This window comes from Lycium barbarum, chromosome 7 (assembly GCF_019175385.1).
Source record: "Lycium barbarum isolate Lr01 chromosome 7, ASM1917538v2, whole genome shotgun sequence".
Classification (NCBI taxonomy): Eukaryota; Viridiplantae; Streptophyta; class Magnoliopsida; order Solanales; family Solanaceae; genus Lycium; species Lycium barbarum.
This window is the reverse complement of record NC_083343.1, coordinates 131,068,662-131,088,025: the sequence shown is the minus strand read 5'-3', so window position 1 is coordinate 131,088,025 and position 19,364 is coordinate 131,068,662. Positions and strand designations below refer to the sequence as shown.

Sequence of the window (19,364 nt, the reverse complement as noted above, 5' to 3'; positions counted from 1 at the left end):
AAACATAAAGAATAATTTATTTATTTTTTGGTTTGGGGTGTGTGTGTTTGTGGTGGTGGTGGGGGGGGGGGGGGGGGGGTGGGTTGAATTCATATAAAATTTTCCATGATAATGCGCCCTAAAGGGATAAAAGTCATTTCTCGTTTGTTCTATGCTTTTGATTACCCTTTATTGTTCATGGACCAAAAGAAAGCTGCAAAAAATTATAAATATTGCCTCCACATGCAGTTGATCTCATCATTCACAAGGCACATGCATTTTCAAATATTATTACAATGAATCTATAAGTAAAGTAAAATAAATTTACAAATTAAAGTCGTCTTAGAAAACATGTGAAGTTTAGATATGTTTGAAAAGTTCATCAATCATCCTCCGTTCCCATTACGTAGCTTGATCAAAATTGATATAGAGAAACAATAATTGTAAATTAGGAACACTAAATTAAACAATAATAAAAAGACAACAATTTAGGAGCAAATTAAAGTCAACTAAGTAAATAATTGAATTTGTCGGCTTGTAATTTAAATTAGTATATGTCGGAACTAAGACCCAATAATATTCTTTGTAATTACACAAAAATGACAGTAATATTCTCTTACATGCACTTACACTTCATAAATATGTAATTTTTTAATGAGTAGTAATAGTAGTTCATACCAAGTCTCCGCAAACAACTAAACTAACGTGGTATTAAATGAAAATGACAGAAATTAATTTTCAAGTAATTCTGAAATTAACTATCCGGATATATGAAGTTAAATCATGTATTAAACTTACTTGTAGTACGGAGAATTGCATTGGGAGTTCCATTTGTAATTATTGAAACATTTTAATGTTCTAGAAAATGTCGTATTCTAAATTAAGTTATTTAGTCTCCGATTTCCAGTTGGCAACGAATAATTTTTGCAGGCATCAAGGAACCAACACTCAACAAACATACTTTAATTTGAACCATGTAGCTTTCATCGTAAAGGGCTCGACTAATCTAAATTCTCGCTACATAGGGCCTAATAAAGGAAATTGCTCCTTATCAAAAAAAAATATATATTTTTAGAGTTTGAATCTGAAATCTGATCAAGGGCGGAAGAATATTTCATCCATAATTCCACCACATCCGTTAATATGCACAGGGGCGGTCCTATGTGATTTCAAGTGGGTTTATATGAATCCACTTCGTTGAAAAATAACACTGTATATACATGTATATTTAATCTGTTTTTTAAAAATATATATGTATATACAGTGTTATTTATATATTTCTTATTTATTGAATCCACTTGGTAAAAATTCTAGGTCCGTCACTGAATATGCAAAAGATATTCCAAAAAGATATTACATCAATGAATAGTTATTTGTAAATAGAAAACAGCAAACAACATAAATACATAATTGTGCGATCTCACTCTCATGAGACAACACAAAGCTAGAGTTCAAAAATGCAAGAGAAGTGGAAATATATTTAAATTAGCACTCACTTGCCTTAAACCATTATATGGGATGTTTCTATTTACACGTAAGCATTATATTGTTTTTATTGTGGGTGTAGCAGCCAGCAGGTAACTACTTATTCAAGAAGTAACAACGGAAAATTCAAAGTGATCCAGTAATGGACTTTAATAAGAAAAAACTGTTAGATTAATCTAGCTGTTTAGAGTTCAATAATAGTTCTAGTCTTTGATTATCAATCAGATTAATTGAATTGGTCACTCATTGACAACTCTATACCGGCTAGTAGTTCTCATGAAATGTCATTATAAATAGTTTGGACATTCAATCCCCTAAAGTCATCACTTCTCAACTAAAACACTAAAAGCCTTTCTCCTATTTTTTCAAGTTTTTGGAGATTTTTGTAGCCACATTTAGGGGGCTGGTGGTGGTGTTTTCCGGCGAAAATGAAGTTCAACGATGGCGGCCCAGCTAGGGGTCGTCATTTGCCACAAATCTTAGTGGCATTGGCCATATTGGCTGTTGTTAATGTAGTGTCGGCTGACCCCTATGTATATTCTTCTCCACCACCTCCATCATATGAATACAAGTCACCACCACCTCCTTCTCCTTCTCCGCCGCCACCTTATGTGTACAAATCTCCACCTCCTCCATCACCCTCTCCCCCGCCACCATATGTCTACAAATCACCACCTCCTCCTTCGCCCTCTCCACCTCCACCATATGTGTATACGTCTCCACCTCCTCCATCACCTTCACCTCCGCCACCTTATGTGTACAAATCACCACCTCCTCCTTCACTATCTCCACCACCACCATATGTATATAAGTCCCCACCACCTGCAACACCATCTCCACCACCACCATATGTATATAAGTCTCCACCACCTCCATCACCATCTCCTCCACCACCTTACTACTACAAATCACCTCCCCCACCGTCACCTTCACCTCCTCCACCATATTACTACAAGTCTCCACCTCCCCCGTCGCCATCACCTCCTCCACCATACTACTACAAGTCCCCACCTCCACCTTCGCCGTCACCTCCACCACCCTACTATTACAAATCTCCACCACCACCTTCACCATCACCACCTCCACCATACTACTACAAATCTCCACCACCTCCTTCGCCTTCTCCTCCACCACCTTACTATTACAAATCTCCTCCACCACCATCACCTTCACCTCCACCACCCTATTACTACAAATCTCCACCTCCCCCTAAGTCTTCACCACCCCCACCTTACTACTACAACTCTCCGCCCCCACCCAAGATGTCACCTCCTCCACCATATTATTACTCCTCCCCACCACCACCAAAGAAATCGCCTCCTCCACCATATCACTACACTTCTCCACCACCACCAGCTAAGTCACCTCCTCCGCCATACTATTACAGCTCTCCTCCCCCACCAAAGAAATCGCCTCCTCCACCATATCACTACACTTCTCCACCACCACCAGCTAAGTCACCTCCTCCGCCATACTACTACAGCTCTCCTCCACCACCCAAGAAATCACCTCCTCCACCATACTACTACACTTCCCCACCACCACCTATTCACTATTATCCTCCACATCATCATTTTGTGGTCAAGGTTGTGGGAAAAGTTTACTGTTTTAGATGCTATGATAAGATGTACCCAGAAAAGTCTCACGCTAAGAAGCATCTCAAAGGTATAATATATACTTTACACCTTACTCTCTCTTTCTTTAATTTCTTCTAATATTTCATCGTAAATCTATTTAACTAACTTCTATTGACATCTTTTAGCATTGGCGCTTTTGCTATTCATTAGAAGTGTCTTCTTGGGATTTGGATCTTAGCATCCATTAACTTTTTTATGTTTACATAATATGATGTAAGAAGATGTATGCCTCACCTTCACTAAAATGCCTTTTGAGAATCAATATTTTTAAAAATTCATCATGCAACCTACCAATAAATTATGTAAGAAATACAAAACAGTTTACTTCCTACACAGAAAACAGTCTCGACTTTTAAGGTGTAATACTGTGAAACATATATTCTTTGGTTTAATAAAAATTTGTTTTGACATAAACCTTATCTTTCAACTTTTGTTTGTCGTGCTATCATTTGGTTGTTTTGATTACAAGTTATTGGCTAACTATTGGTTAAAGTAACAATAATTAAAGTATTATTTCTTGTTTCTGTGAAATAGGTGCTGTTGTTGAGGTGACTTGTAAGGCTGGCGACAAGAAAATTGTGAGTTACGGTACCACTAAGATCAACGGAAAATTCAGTGTCACTGTTAAAGGATTTGAATATCGCAAATATGGAGCAAAGGCTTGCAAGGCTAAACTCCACAATGCTCCAGAGGATTCAAAGTGTGACATTCCTACAGATCTTCATTGGGGAATTAAGGGTGCTAACCTTAGAGTGAAGTCAAAGAATCGTTACGAAGTTGTACTCTATGCAAAACCGTTTGCTTATGGCTCTAAGACTTCTTATGCGAAATGCACAAAGCCCAAACATACACCTGCTCCATACTATTATAAATCTCCACCACCTCCATCACCGACTTATGTTTACAAGTCACCACCTCCCCCATCCCCGACATATGTTTACAAATCTCCACAACCACCTACCTATTATTATAAGTCTCCGCCACCACCGACTAAGTCTCCATCACCTGCTTACTATTACAAGTCTCCACCTCCACCATCACCAAAACCTTCACCTGTATATTATTATAAATCACCACCGCCCCCGTCACCTTCGCCTCCACCTCCTTACTACTACAAATCTCCACCACCACCAACTAAGTCTCCACCACCTCCTTATTACTACACGACTCCACCTCCACCATCACCAAAACCTACACATGTATACTATTATAAATCACCACCTCCTCCGTCACCATCGCCTCCACCTCCTTACTATTATAAATCTCCTCTCCCACCATCCCCATCACCACCCCCACCTTATTATTACAAGTATCCACCACCACCATCACCCTCTCCCCCACCTCCCTACTACTACAAGTCTCCTCCACCACCATCGCCATCTCTTCCTCCACCATACTATTACAAGTCTCCACCACCACCATCGCCATCTCCTCCACCACCTTACTACTACAAGTCTCCACCGCCACCTTCGCCATCACCACCACCACCTTACTACTACAAGTCTCCTCCACCACCATCGCCATCTCCTCCTCCACCATACTACTACAAGTCTCCTCCACCACCATCGCCATCTCCTCCTCCACCATACTACTACAAGTCTCCTCCACCACCATCGCCATCTCCTCCTCCACCATACTACTACAAGTCTCCACCACCACCATCGCCATCTCCTCCACCACCTTACTACTACAAGTCTCCACCACCACCTTCGCCATCACCACCACCACCTTACTACTACAAGTCTCCTCCACCACCATCACCATCTCCTCCACCTCCGTACTACTACAAGTCTCCTCCACCACCGTCGCCATCTCCTCCTCCACCATATTACTACAAGTCTCCACCGCCACCATCGCCATCTCCTCCACCACCTTACTACTACAAGTCTCCACCACCACCTTCGCCATCACCACCACCACCTTACTACTACAAGTCTCCTCCACCACCATCGCCATCTCCTCCTCCACCATACTACTACAAGTCTCCTCCCCCACCATCGCCATCTCCTCCTCCACCATACTACTACAAGTCTCCACCACCACCATCGCCATCTCCTCCACCACCTTACTACTACAGTTCACCTCCTCAATCGGTGAAATCATCCCCTCCACCAGTATACATTTACGCTTCTCCACCACCTCCAACCCACTACTAATTTTTAAAAGGAGTTTAGCCATTCTCCATAACCAATTAAGTAAGTGACTCTTTCTCTGTTTCTATGCGATTTACCGGTCGTTCTTCTTATACAATTGAATTAAGGCTCTAATATTGTACTTCTTTTATCATTCTTTAGATCTCAGTTCAATGCAAACAACTAATGATGGATATTTGAGGAGAGGCTTCAAACATCATTGGCATAAAGCAGTTAACAAGGAGCAATTTGTTTCTTCTTCTCTTGTGGCTTTCTTTCACATTGTTATCATTGTATCTTCTTGGTGGAAGTGGCTTCAACAACTTAATTATTTCATAGGAAGGAAATAATTGTTTATTGGTCCTTTGAGGTGTGTCTGACTTTTGATATTTCAAAGGCTTTATTCATTTTCCATTAGTTAAATAGCAACTTGTTTTATGTATCTTCATGTGCTTTATGCACCAAATCAATAAAAGATGAATTTTGTTCTATTCACAGTTTGTCTTGTTCACTCTCGATTGTGAGTCGTGACGTGATGCAAAATTAGCAAGAATCTTCCAAGTACGCCAATATTAAAATTGTAGAATTGACCTTTTGTTTTTAATAAAAATTACCCAGCCAAGGTTGGGATGGTGTTGTACTAATAAAGAGGATCTTTTTTGGACGAATGGTAACGATAAAGAACTAAATCTCAGTGGATCATGGTAGTCCTTTTTATATGTTGACTCTATCATTGCTGAATTGAGAGAACAATACATAGCCTATGTATCTCATTTCACCAAAAATGTTTAAAAGGTATATATGACTCGATGCATATGGTAGACCTAACCAAATGACCCTACCTCTACTAAAAAAGATCCAGAATTTTAGATAAATATGTGTGGGAGTATTAATGCACACAAGGTTGTTCGAGCAGAAGCAAAGACGGATCTAGAATTTAAAGTTAATATATTCGATTTTTAAGGTTCTTAACACGAAAATCATTGTACTTTAAAAGTATGAGTTCATATCTATTAACTATCAAATGAGCACCATTACAAGCAGTCAAGCCAAAGACCTTCAAACTATTGGGAGGTAAATGTAGAAGTTAATTACAAGTGCATTGGATAATTTGTTACCACGCATAATTAACAGCAAAATAGGTAAGGTGCACACTAGTAGTCAAAAGGCTTATGAAATTTGAATCATAATATTGCAGTTTGAATTGCGATCTCTTGATTTTTGAGACACCTATCTTCGAATTCAATATTTCAATTCAGAATGACATTTTGTAGTTCACTCCGTCAAGAGGTGTGCCGTTATCGTTACGTAAGAAATATGTGCCTAATAAGTACATTTTAATGGGTGATGAAATATTTTATAAAAAATGACCTCAGTTGAAGTGTTAAAATGAAAACTGGTGTCGAATTTAACAAGCTATCATTGTATTAATCCTTACTAATAAGTTAGAGAAAAAAAAACAATAATTGTAAATTAAGAACATTAAATTAAACAATAATAAAAAGACAAGTAACAATTTGGGAGCAAATTAAAGTCAGCTAATTAAGGAAATAATTGAACTTATGTCGGCTTGTAAATTTTAGAATTAGTATATGTCAGAACTAATATCCAATTCTCCTCGTAATATAACAACCATGACAGAAATATTCTCTTACATGCACTTACACTTCAGAAATGTGTGAATTTTTTAATTAGTAGTAGTGCATACCAAGTCTCCGCAAACAACTAAACTAACGTGGTATTAAATGAAAATGACAGAAATTAGTTTCCAAATGACTCTGAAATTAAACTATACTTTGAACCCTTTTCAAAAAAAAAAAAAAAAAAAAAAAAAAAAAAAAAAAAAAAAAACTAGACTTTGAACCAAGACTCAACATACTTTGAACCATAAAGGGCTCGGCTAATCTAAAATCACATTACGTAGGGCCTATTAAAAGGAGAAACACTTTCTATCAGAAATTTCTTCATTTTTAGGACTCAAACCCGAGACCTCCCAAAAAAAATTCCAACATATCTGTTCGATGATATGCAAAAGATATAGGGAAAAAAAATCAATAAATAGCTATTTGTAAATAGAAAACCACAAACAATTGTGAGATCTGACTCTCCTGAGTCAAAACAAAGAGTTCAAAAATGGAAGAGGAGTGGAAATATTTTTTAATTTAGCACTCACTTGCTTTAAACCATTTTATGGGATGTTTCTATTTACTTGTTAAAGATGTAGAATGGAAAATTCAAAGTGATCCAGTAATGGACTTTAATAAGAAAAAACTGTTAAATTATTAACCTAGCTGTTTAGAGTTCAATGATAGATTTAGTCTTTGATTATCAATCAGATTAATTGAATTGGTCATTCATTGATAACTCTATACCAGCTAGTAGTTCTCATGAAATGCCATTATAAATACTTCGTATGTCACGACCCAGCTAGAGGGCCATGACGGGTACCCGGAGCTACCCTACCGAGCACCACCTAACTCACTTGTCATCACACTCAATCTGAACATACACCGTTCTCATCGTAAAACCCATTATGAGACAACCTTCATTTACTTCCCAAACACATATATACATATACATATACATATACATAGGCCCACAAGGCTACAAAATGATGCGCAGAATATGCACTAATAAGATCATGAGACATCTACTACCCACACACATGTATCTACGAGCCTCTACTAGAATACTGGAATCATAAGGTCGGGATAGGACCCCGCCATGCCCCAAATATGTACACAAAAATATACCAACAAGCGGCAACTCCAGAGAAGTGGAGTGCTCTTATACAACTGCTGATAGAGCTCCTAGGTATCCGGTCCGTCTCCCTGTCTACCTGCGGGCATGAACGCAGCGTCCAAAAAGGAAAGACGTCAGTACGAAAAATATACGGAGTATGTAAGGCATGAACCATAATGTAGTAAAGCAATAACGAAACATGAGGGAAAGAGATAACTTGTATATCAAACTGCCCCTTAAGGAGAATACCATGCATGCTTAACCTTTTAAGAAAACATTTTTCATACATACATAATATAATATCATCACTAGCCCGCGTCCGGGGTAATCATCTCACGCCGCCCACTAGTGATGACTGCCCGGCCAACTAGGCACGGTGTAACTATCATCATCCATAAGCCGCCCACCGAAGTGGTGTCTGCCCGGCCAACTAGGCACGGTGTAATCATACATAAAAATAAGCATGCAAGAGAGTCCAATTAAAAGCTATAACTCTATCGGAGTGACGTAAGGTCGGTAATCTCCGATTATGTTATGGAACAATCATGATCGCCATGTCTCACCTTGAAGGAAATAGTATTTTGAGGTGAGACTATCAATAATGAGTAATATCAAGAAAATCATGCAATAGGATCATTGGTCTCATTATAGCATCATTTCATAAGCTTTAGAATCTCGATGAATAAAATTATCATAATCATCGTCATTATCATAGAACATATCTCCTCTCCTTCTCATAGGAAGCTCTTAGAAATCTTTAGCTTTCAACTTTGGGATACGAGAAAGTCATGGGAATATAAAGGAATCATAGTATAGGAATCATGCCTTTGAAAGAAAGGGACTAGCCTTACATACCTTTACGTCTCTTTAACTTTATCGACTAAACGTTTCCCCCTCCAAGCTCATGATTCTACATTCAAGAGATTTTGTACTAAAATTAGATAATTGGAAGCATACTTGTGTCTAAACTAAAATGGCTAAGAGCTAACGAAAATTGGGCAGCATTTCCTTTGTTCCAACAACTTCCTCCATATGGTAAACAACTCCCAAATATCGATAGTAACACCCATAATATCATAATCAATAAACTTCTTCAAGTTAAACATTATTCAACTCTTAAAACTCCCTTTCAAAGTCATCCTTAACCATAGCTACAATCCAACACCATATCCATTTTCATATAATACTTGCTCAACATCATTAGTATCATTCACAACATGATTATACTCATGGCATATCAAGAATTATGATTCAAGTCAAATTACTATTCATGGATATCACTATTTTCACATTTGAGCCTCATATTCTACTTCCCCAATCCAAGTCATTCTACCACTCAATATTCTTAATAACATGAAATGAATATAAAACTCACCTATGGTGATGTAGGAATGGACTTTGGATGAAAAATACTTTACTTGAGAAAAACCCCAACTTCAATTCCAAGAGAATTTTTGGCTTCCATCAACACTAGTGAGCATCCACACACTTGATTCTCTTGATTCTTGGTGTTTAATCTTTGATTTCTCTTGGATTTGTCTTGATATGGTGAGTTAATGGAAGCTTTGAGATGATTTAGGGTTTTAATTTGGGTGAAAAATGAGGCAAAAGTCGTGGGAAGGGGTATATAAAAGTTGGAAAAAAAAATTCCAACGCCCCAAAATCTGGAAATCTCGGAAATAGTACGTGTTACTGTTCATCACATACTTTGAAGTGCGTGATGAACAGTATCACGTACTTTGGGGGGCTGAAATTTCAAGTTCTGGAAATTCTGGGCAAAATACGCCCAGAAAGTGCGGGACGTACTTTATTGTACGGCCCGTATTTCCCTCCGTATTTCACAGAAATGAAATACGTCAGTTGCATTAGAACGAATACTCGCCGAACTTCAATTTACATAGGTTATGGGTTCCGTAACTCCTCATATTCTAGGAGATATTCCCCTGACAAGTTGGGCCAAAATTATTGTCAAAATTTTGTCAAGTTTTTTCCAAATTTTCAACGAACCTATTTTCTTCGATTCGATTGATCCCGAAACCTTTAAATACTTGTCTAACACTTATTAAAAGTCTTCCTTGACCTTATAGGGGTATCATGGACTCTCCGAACTCACGTTAGTTTGCTTACACAGGGTGTAACATTGTACATCACTCCTCAACTAAAACACCAAAGCCTTTCTCCTTTTTTTTTTTTCAACTCTTCAAGTTTTTGGAGATTTTTGTAGCCACATTTAGGGGGCTGGTGGTGGTGTTTTCCGGCTAACATGAAGTTTAATGGTGGCGGCCCCGCTAAGGGTGGTCATTTGCCACAAATCTTAGTGGCATTGGCCATACTGGTTGTTGCTAATGTAGTGTCCGCTGACCCTTATATATATATTCTTCTCCACCACCTCCATTGTATGAGTACAAGTCACCACCACCTTATGTGTACAAATCTCCACCTCCTCCCTCACCCTCTCCCCCGCCACCATATGTCTATAAATCACCACCTCCTCCTTCTCCATCACCACCTCTACCATATGTGTACAAGTCTCCATCTCCTCCATCGCCTTCACCTCTGCCGCCTTATGTGTACAAATCACCACCTCCTTCTTCACCATCTCCACCCCCACCATATGTATATAAGTCCCCTCCACCTCCATCACCATCTACTCCACCGCCTTACTACTACAAATCACCTCCTCCACCGTCACCGTCACCTCCCCCACCATATTACTATAAGTCTCTACCTCCCCCGTCACCACCACCTCCCCCATCACCGTCACCGTCACCTCCTCCCCCATCACCGTCACCACTTCCACCATATTACTACAAGTCTCTACCTCCCCCGTCACCACCACCTCCTCCACCATACTACTATAAGTCTCCACCACCATCCTCACCATCACCTCCCCCGGCTTATTATTATAAGTCTCCTCCACCACCTTCTCCTTCACCTCCTCCGCCATACTACTATAAATCTCCACCACCTCCTTCACCTTCTCCTCCACCCCCACCCTACTACTACAGTTCTCCACCCCCACCCAAGAAGTCACCTCCTCCACCATACTACTCGTGGACACCGCCACCAAGAAAATTGTAACACCCCGTACCTTTAACGAAAGTTTTGACCACGATCCTAGACTTAGAAAATCAGATAAAGAATGTGGGAATTGAAATTTTCCTGTTCAGTTGTGATATGGTGGTTTACGCCCATGAACAGTGTTCGTATTCCAATTTACGCCCATGAACAGTGATCGTGAACTGAAACCAAAAATTTCTGAACATTCTGGAATTTGACATTTTTGAGGTCATATGGTTAAATACGGACCGTATTTCACTTTACGGCCCTTATTTCAAACTTGTTTGTAATTTCGGAAAACTTCCTTGATGAAAGTTGTAGAGCATTGAAATACCTTTCCAACGGTATCTTACGGGGGTCAAACAAACATCTGTACAAAGAGTTATGGCCATTTTACTGAAGAGACGCAGTGTAGTCCGTATTGCAAAATATGACCCGTAAACTCAGTTTACGACCCGTAAACTGAAAATACGGCCAGCACTGTTCATAACGTAAACTACAATTTCACAGGGCAGTACATATCAGTTCAAGTCATTATTTTTCATCCTCAAACCCTAGAACGACCTCCTACTCTCCTCCAACATCAAGAACACCAAGGTAAGTCCATTCTAATTATTCCAACTCAATTCTAACATATATCATTGTAATCTAAACAAGAAATCATCATTCCTAATCTAGGGTTTTCAAGAAAACCCATCTCAAGATTCAAGAATCAAGATTTAGGAAATCTTCTCCAAAATTCAAGTCTTTAATTCAAGTTTTGGAGCAATTAAGGTATGTAGAACTTCCATCCACATGTGGGAATCTGTATGTTCTTCCCCATGCTTCGTTTCCTTGATATTCATGAAGTTCAAATCTTAGGGCATTAAACCCAACATATTGGTAGCCCGTATTTAAGTATTTATGTACATGAATTTTGTATCTATATTCGTTGTTGTATTCCTAATCTTCCATTACGGTTATTAGGAACCCTAGCTTAATCCATGAATCATGAATTTTTCCTCATGTGTTCTCATTATGTTCATATGAAACTTTATGATTTCATCCAGCAAGTTACAAGCATGTTTTCAAGTCAAGTATATATATATGATTACGAACTATTGTTATTACTCATGAACCAAAAACATGTTTTGCAAGACTATGAAAAGTTATCTTATGAAACTATACAAGCAAGTTATGATTCATGAAAACCATGTACAAGCAAGTTATGATTCATGAACACTATGTACAAGCAAGTTATGATTCATGATATACCATGGGCAGCAAGTGCCACTATTTTACATGTTCATGTTTTGGGAGTTGCATTAATTACCGGGGAGGGCTTCAGATAGCCTGAAACTACGTAGCCACCGTAGGATGAGGATCGCTCCACCCATGTCCCGAACGATCTCTCATAATGACTGGATCCTTTCATATTTTATCAAATCTCATGTTCCCTGACAAGGACTGAGTGTTCTGCTGGCGGGACGCAAGCACCAGATCATGGATCGGTTATAAGTTATTGCTCTCCCTACTTATCATATTTTTTTACTTATGTTATATATATACATATGTACTCATGCTCATGTTCATGTCCAGGTTTTCAGTTTCAGTTCTTATCATGTTATTTCATATCCCATGTTATTTCTTTCAGTTGCTTTACATACCAGTACATTCAATGTGCTGACGTCCCCTTTTATTGCCCGGGGGCCTGCATTTCACGATGCAGGTACTGATATACAGGACGGCACATCTGCTCAGTAGGAAAGCATTCGTATCAGCTTATTGGTGAGCCCCATCTCATTCGGGGTTTAGTTAACTTTTGTTTATGATTAGTTATGCATCTAAGGTATGCTGGGGGTCTTGTCCCAGTAAGTATGTTTTCCAGTCAGACTCATGATAGAGGTTTCATAGACTAGACAAGTCAGTTATGTCATGTCAGACATTCGGAGTCGTATAGCCATTTTGGCTCATTCATGTTATTTCCGTACTCATGTTTAAACAAGTATTTTTATTAAGTATTATGACTTACTATGTTTTATAAAGGCTCATCATGCATTCACGTTATATTTCCGCTCATGTATGCCTCATGATAGTTCAGCAAGCCATGTGGTTCGCTCGGTCACATGCAGTCAGGCACCGAGTGCCGTGTTACGTGCAGGCCATGGTTCGGGGCGTGACAAAAATCGCCTCCTCTACTATATTATTACAGCTCTCCACCACCACCAGTTAAGTCACCTCCTCCACCATACTACTACAGCTCCCCTCCACCACCCAAGAAATCTCCTCCTCCACCATATTATTACAACTCTCCACCACCACCAATTAAGTCACCTCCTCCGCCATACTACTACAGCTCGCCTCCAACACAAACTAAGTCACCTCCTCCTCCATACTATTACAACTCTCCTCCACCACCAAAGAAATCTTCTCCTCCTCCTCCATATTACTACACTTCCCCACCACCACCTACTCCCTATATTATCCTCCACATCATCAATTTGTAGTCAAGGTTGTGGGGAAAGTTTACTGCTTTAGATGCTATGATAAGAAGTACCCAGAAAAGTCTCACGCTAAGAAGCACCTCGAAGGTATAATATACACTTTACACCTTGTCCTCTCTTTGTTTAATTTCTAGTTCACCGTAATTTCTAGTTCACCGTAAATCTATTTAACTAACTTTTTTACATCTTTTAGTCTTTTTTTTACATCTTTTAGTCTTGGCATTTTTACTATTCATTAGAAGTGTCTTCTTGAGATTTGGATCTTAGCATCCATTAAAAATTTTATATATTCACATAATGTGATCTATATATATGCCTCACGTACTAATATGTCTTGTTGAGGATGAAATTTTTGAAAAATTCATCATGCAACCTGTCAATAAATTTTATCAGGTAATGATTACAAAAATTATTCTTCTGGAGTATAACATTCAAAATTATATTAAGAGGTGTCGGTTCTTGAGTTGAAAATAAAGGAGTTTGAGTGTTGTAAGGCAAACTCTCTACATGGTCAACTTTGTAAATTCTAAAAATTAATAAGAATTCAATTACTTAAATATTAATTGAAGTATTATTTCTCCTTTCTATGAATTAGGCGCTGTTGTTGAGGTAACTTGCAGAGTTGGTGACAAGAAAAGTGTGAGTTATGGTACCTCCAAGATTAATGGAAAATTCAGCATTTCTGTTGAAGGATTTGAATATCGCAAATATGGAGCAAAGGCTTGCATAGCAAAACTCCACAATACTCCAAAGGGATCAAACTGTGATATTCCCACAAATCTTCATTGGGGAATTAAGGGGGCTAACCTTAAGAGTGAAGTCAAAGAATCGTTATGAAGTTGTACTCTATGCAAAATCATTTGCTTATGGCTCTAAGACTTCTTTTGCGAAATGCACAAAGCCCAAACATACACCTGCTCCATACTATTATAAATCTCCACCACTCCATCACCGACATATGTTTACAAGTCACCACCTCCTCCAACCCCGACATATGTTTACAAGTCTCCACCACCACCTGCTTAGTATTATAAATCTCCGCCACCACCAACTAAGTCTCCAACACCTTCTTATTACTACAAGTCCTCACCTCCACCATCACCAAACCTTCACATGTATACTATTATAAATCACCACCACCCCCGTCATCGTCGCCTCCACCTCCTTACTATTACAAATCTCCACCATCAAACTGGTACAAAGGAGAAATATGCTTTTTCCAACACCCTTGAATTTGTGGGGTCCAGTCCCCTATCCCATATTTTAAGGAAGGAAGATTTTTCTTCCTTTGACAAAATCACATTGGTAGCAATTGTGGAATTGGCCAACAAGCCAATTCTTTTGTTCACATTTTCGTGATGTAAGCGCTTACCTCATCATAGTCGTGACGTAAGCGCTTACCTCATCATAGTCGTGACGTAAGCGCTTACCTCATCATAGGAAATTCATTCCTATAAATAGGCAGCTTATGATTCATTTGTAACATACCAAAAATCATTTGCTATACACCAAAATCTCAGACAATACATCTGAGTGAGAGCAAAGTGAGGTATACCATAGACTATGTAAGAAAATAGTCTATGAAGAAAAATAGAGTGTGAGTGATATTGTAGTGAGGTGGGAAAATCAAAAGAGTGTTATTTCTTTTGAGGGTGTAGTGGTCTTAGGAGTATTTGTACTCGTTACTACACAGTGTAAAATTCCTCGCTATAGTGATATCAGCTGCTCCTCTTGGCCGTGGTTTTTCCCTTATTCAGAAGGGTTTTCACGTAAAATCTTGGTGTCATTATTGCTGCATTTTATTCTTGCTGATTTAACCATAACTTAGTGTTCCGCGTTTATCACTAATACCGTGAATATTATTTTTGCGGGTCTATTTTATTCCCAACAAGTGGTATCAGAGCCAAGGTTCTGTCTGAGTATGCTCTGTGGTTGCAGCACAGTCTGAACTTCCACATCAGAAAAGAATTACTTTGGTCTTCGAATAAAATAGTATTTGTATTTGTGATAAACGATGGAAGCCAACACTAGTAGAATGGTTACCTTGAGTGGCGTAAATTATGCCATTTGGAAGGGCAAAATGGAAGATTTGCTCTATGTCAAGAATTTTCATCAACCTGTCTTTGGAAATAAAAAGCCTGATAATAAATCAGATGAAAAGTGGAATTTGTTGCATCGGCAGGTTTGCGGCTTTATTAGACAGTGGGTTGACGATAATGTGTTGAACCATATTTCTGGAGAGACACATGCTCGGACCCTATGGGAGCATCTTGAAAGTTTGTATGCTCGGAAAACTGGTAACAACAAGATGTATGCAATGGTATGCACTCGACCAGATATTGCTCATGCAGTCGGTGTTGTTAGCAGATTTCTCGAAAATCCAGGGAAAGAGCATTGGGAAGCTGTGAAGTGGATACTCAGGTATCTAAGAGGAAGCTCAGATGAATGCTTGTGTTTTGGAGGATCAAATCCAATTTGGAAAGGCTATACAGATTCTGATATGGCAGGTGACCTTGATAACAGAAAATCCACTACTGGATATCTGTTTATTTTTTTCAGGGGGAGCTATACCATGGCAGTCGAAGTTGCAGAAGTGTGTCACACTGTCAGGTATCATTGGATTCGTGAACAAGTGGAGAGTGAATTGTTCCAGGTCAAGAAGATTCACACGAGTGAAAATCCTGCAGATATGCTGACCAAGGCGGTACCGAGAGACAAGTTCGAATTGTGCAAAGAACTTGTCGGCATGCACTCAAATTAGAAGCCAGTGTACCCTCCTTCAGGTGAATGGGACTGGAGGGGGAGATTTGTGGGGTCCAGTCCCCTATCCCATATTTTAAGGAAGGAAGATTTTTCTTCCTTTGACAAAATCACATTGGTAGCAATTGTGGAATTGGCCAACAAGCCAATTCTTTTGTTCACATTTTCGTGATGTAAGCGCTTACCTCATCATAGTCGTGACGTAAGAGCTTACCTCATCATAGTCGTGACGTAAGCGCTTACCTCATCATAGGAAATTCATTCCTATAAATAGGCAGCTTATGATTCATTTGTAACATACCAAAAATCATTTGCTATACACCAAAATCTCAGACAATACATCTGAGTGAGAGCAAAGTGAGGTATACCATAGACTATGTAAGAAAATAGTCTATGAAGAAAAATAGAGTGTGAGTGATATTGTAGTGAGGTGGGAAAATCAAAAGAGTGTTATTTCTTTTGAGGGTGTAGTGGTCTTAGGAGTATTTGTACTCGTTACTACACAGTGTAAAATTCCTCGCTATAGTGATATCAGCTGCTCCTCTTGGCCGTGGTTTTTCCCTTATTCAGAAGGGTTTTCACGTAAAATCTTGGTGTCATTATTGCTGCATTTTATTCTTGCTGATTTAATCATAACTTAGTGTTCCGCGTTTATCACTAATACCGTGAATATTATTTTTGCGGGTCTATTTTATTCCCAACAGAATTATCTGCCTTTATTGTAGAAATGTACAAAACTAACCATAAGAGTTTTATAAACCTTTGTCATATACATGTTGACTGCTGCCCGTCCAGCTTTAGTTTTCATCAATTTGTATAAAGTATAGCTCAGGAGATCCTTACTGAATGCTAATACTTGTTATTGAAAAAATGAAAGAAAAAAAAAAGATCCTTGAAGGAAGTCAAGGGAACAATCAGTTGATAATACCACGGGAGGAAAAGGAAAGTTGGATAAATCAGAACTCAGAAGATTGATAATAGTGCTTGAATTTAATCCTGCTGTTCTTCATTTCTGATACATTTTGTAGCCACCCATTTCTCTCCTTTGATAACAGGACAACTTCCATGTATGGAAGCCTGTAATGTTGTTTGCACAATTTAGAAACTTGAGATCTACCAATAGTAAGGGCAAGTCTCCAAAATATATGTGGAGAGAAAATACGGTGATGCAATTTTTGTTGTGCTTGAGTATATGCATCTCGTAATATCATCCTCTGCGCACTAAGTTTTCTGTAGTTCATATATTACTTGTTCTTTTTTAGGATGCAAACATCTTGCATGCAACATGACTTAATGAGATTTTAGTTGTTTCAAGCATGATTAGTTTTGGTATCTAGCAAAGTGGGACCAATTTTCAAACTTTGAGACCATCTCTTCTTTAAATGGATGTGAAGTTGAATTCAACTCTAAGTTGAAAGGCTGAAGCAGGAAACCTCTATTTCTCCTTCAAAATTATTGGTTAGTCTGTGCAAATATTTGACATTATATTGCTGGCTTCTGAACCTCCACTTTTGCAAATTGTCCATCTTCAGTAATTGTTTTCCATCACTAAAATAGTATATGACTGTGAAGCTGGTGTTTTTATCTAATGGATGGTTCTGAATTTGTGAAAGTTCTACTATCTGTTGGTTCTGCTTGTATTAGTGACCTTGTTCAAGATATCCAAGGTGAGCATAACTATGTCACTTCCAAATGTTGGAACTGCACACAATTGAAGCCTTATATGCAACTTAAGTCAACTGTTTTTGAATTCTACCAAATTAGCGAAAAGCCAAAAGAAAAAAGAAAACACAATGATTACCTAGAAATAAAAAACATTCTGTTGTACAATATGATATTACATCACATGAAGCTAGAAGTACCAAATAGTGCTTTAGCTCAAGTTTTGAAATGCAGTCCGTTCGGCATGAAAATAGTGTTTCTAACAGCTTTAAATTATTTTTCCTATCTGTAAATCGCTTCAGCTGTTGTCATCGTGACAACATTTTCTACTCAGTTAATGTCTAGAACGTTTATTGACAAGAATGTGTTGACTACGTCAATTGATATCTGTGAACTCTTCACCTTTTAATGATGTGAATGCGATGATTGGCCATGATATCAATACAATGATTGGCCTTTGTGTGCTCTGTTTGATTCTTTAGCGTTAATGTAGTATCATTGTAGTAATTTCTATATTGCTTTCCCTTCCATTTTCAGATTTTGAGAATCGGGTGCAAGTTCAAAATTGTACTTAGATATGCTTCGATAAAATAGTGTCTTATATTGGTTTTGCCATTTAAACAGTTGATTTTCCTTGTTCAATTTCAGATTCAATTTCAACAGTCACGGACTGAGTTATGCAGCAGTCTGCCACCTAGCACAGAGCCTACAGAATTGAATGAATTGTGGATTGCGACTGTTGGTGGCCCTACTAGGTTTGGCACAACTTATGGAATGGCAAATAGAGCATTTCGTAAATTCCAATCGCCCCTGCAAGGCATAGGTTCTTCCAATGATGTCGGGTCGTCAGATAGAGCGAGTGTTATGGCCATGAAAAAGAAGATCGTTGAGCTATCTATCCAGTTACAGGCCTCGGAGGCTAGGGATAGGCGAAGGGATGAGCAGCTACAAGCTGCGGAGGATAGGGAGAGATGGAGGGACGAGCAATTTGTGGGTATGAAAGCTCAATTAGACTCATTACTTTCTTCGAGGGGGATTCCCCCTTGTCCTGATGACGCTCGTAGCTCCAAGCGTCGACCTCCCCATTCTCAATCTAGGTAACGACATCGAGAGGTTAGTCAAGAACACCAACTTGTAGATGAGCCAAGTAGTGGTGATGATGATGGGGAGCACGTGTCAAACACACAACGGCATGGTTGAATTTTAAGTATCTTACTAACTTATGAATTTTTTGGTGGATTTGTAAAAATGTGAAAGTGTTTGGTGGATGATTGTGAATGTTGAAGTAGTTTGATTGGTCGTTGTATGTCACCACCTCCCACCTATCCTACACATTCGATTAAGGTTGTCACTGCGAAGCTATAGTTAAGGTGCACGGGGTCTTACCGTCTAGCCGTTGGTACTCCGCATTTTCACGGAGAATT

At 38.8% G+C, this 19,364-nt stretch overlaps 1 protein-coding gene and 2 pseudogenes across 1 annotated transcript; all 3 read left to right on the top strand.

Moving 5' to 3' along the window:
* The first annotated feature begins 1,804 nt into the window (after window positions 1–1,804).
* On the top strand, window positions 1,805–5,724 carry LOC132604446 (extensin-2-like). The gene is made up of 3 exons (XM_060317958.1): window positions 1,805–3,129; window positions 3,636–5,296; window positions 5,396–5,724. The coding sequence occupies exons 1-2, from the start codon at window positions 1,893–1,895 to the stop codon at window positions 5,255–5,257; spliced, it is 2,859 nt and encodes a 952-aa protein (XP_060173941.1). The 5' UTR covers window positions 1,805–1,892; the 3' UTR covers window positions 5,258–5,296; window positions 5,396–5,724.
* Window positions 5,725–10,348: 4,624 nt separating this feature from the next.
* LOC132601967 (extensin-2-like) lies at window positions 10,349–14,544 on the top strand (annotated as a pseudogene).
* A 3,322-nt stretch (window positions 14,545–17,866) lies between these two features.
* The window catches only part of LOC132601966 (extensin-like), a 3,800-nt pseudogene continuing 2,302 nt past the window's right edge, over window positions 17,867–19,364 (top strand).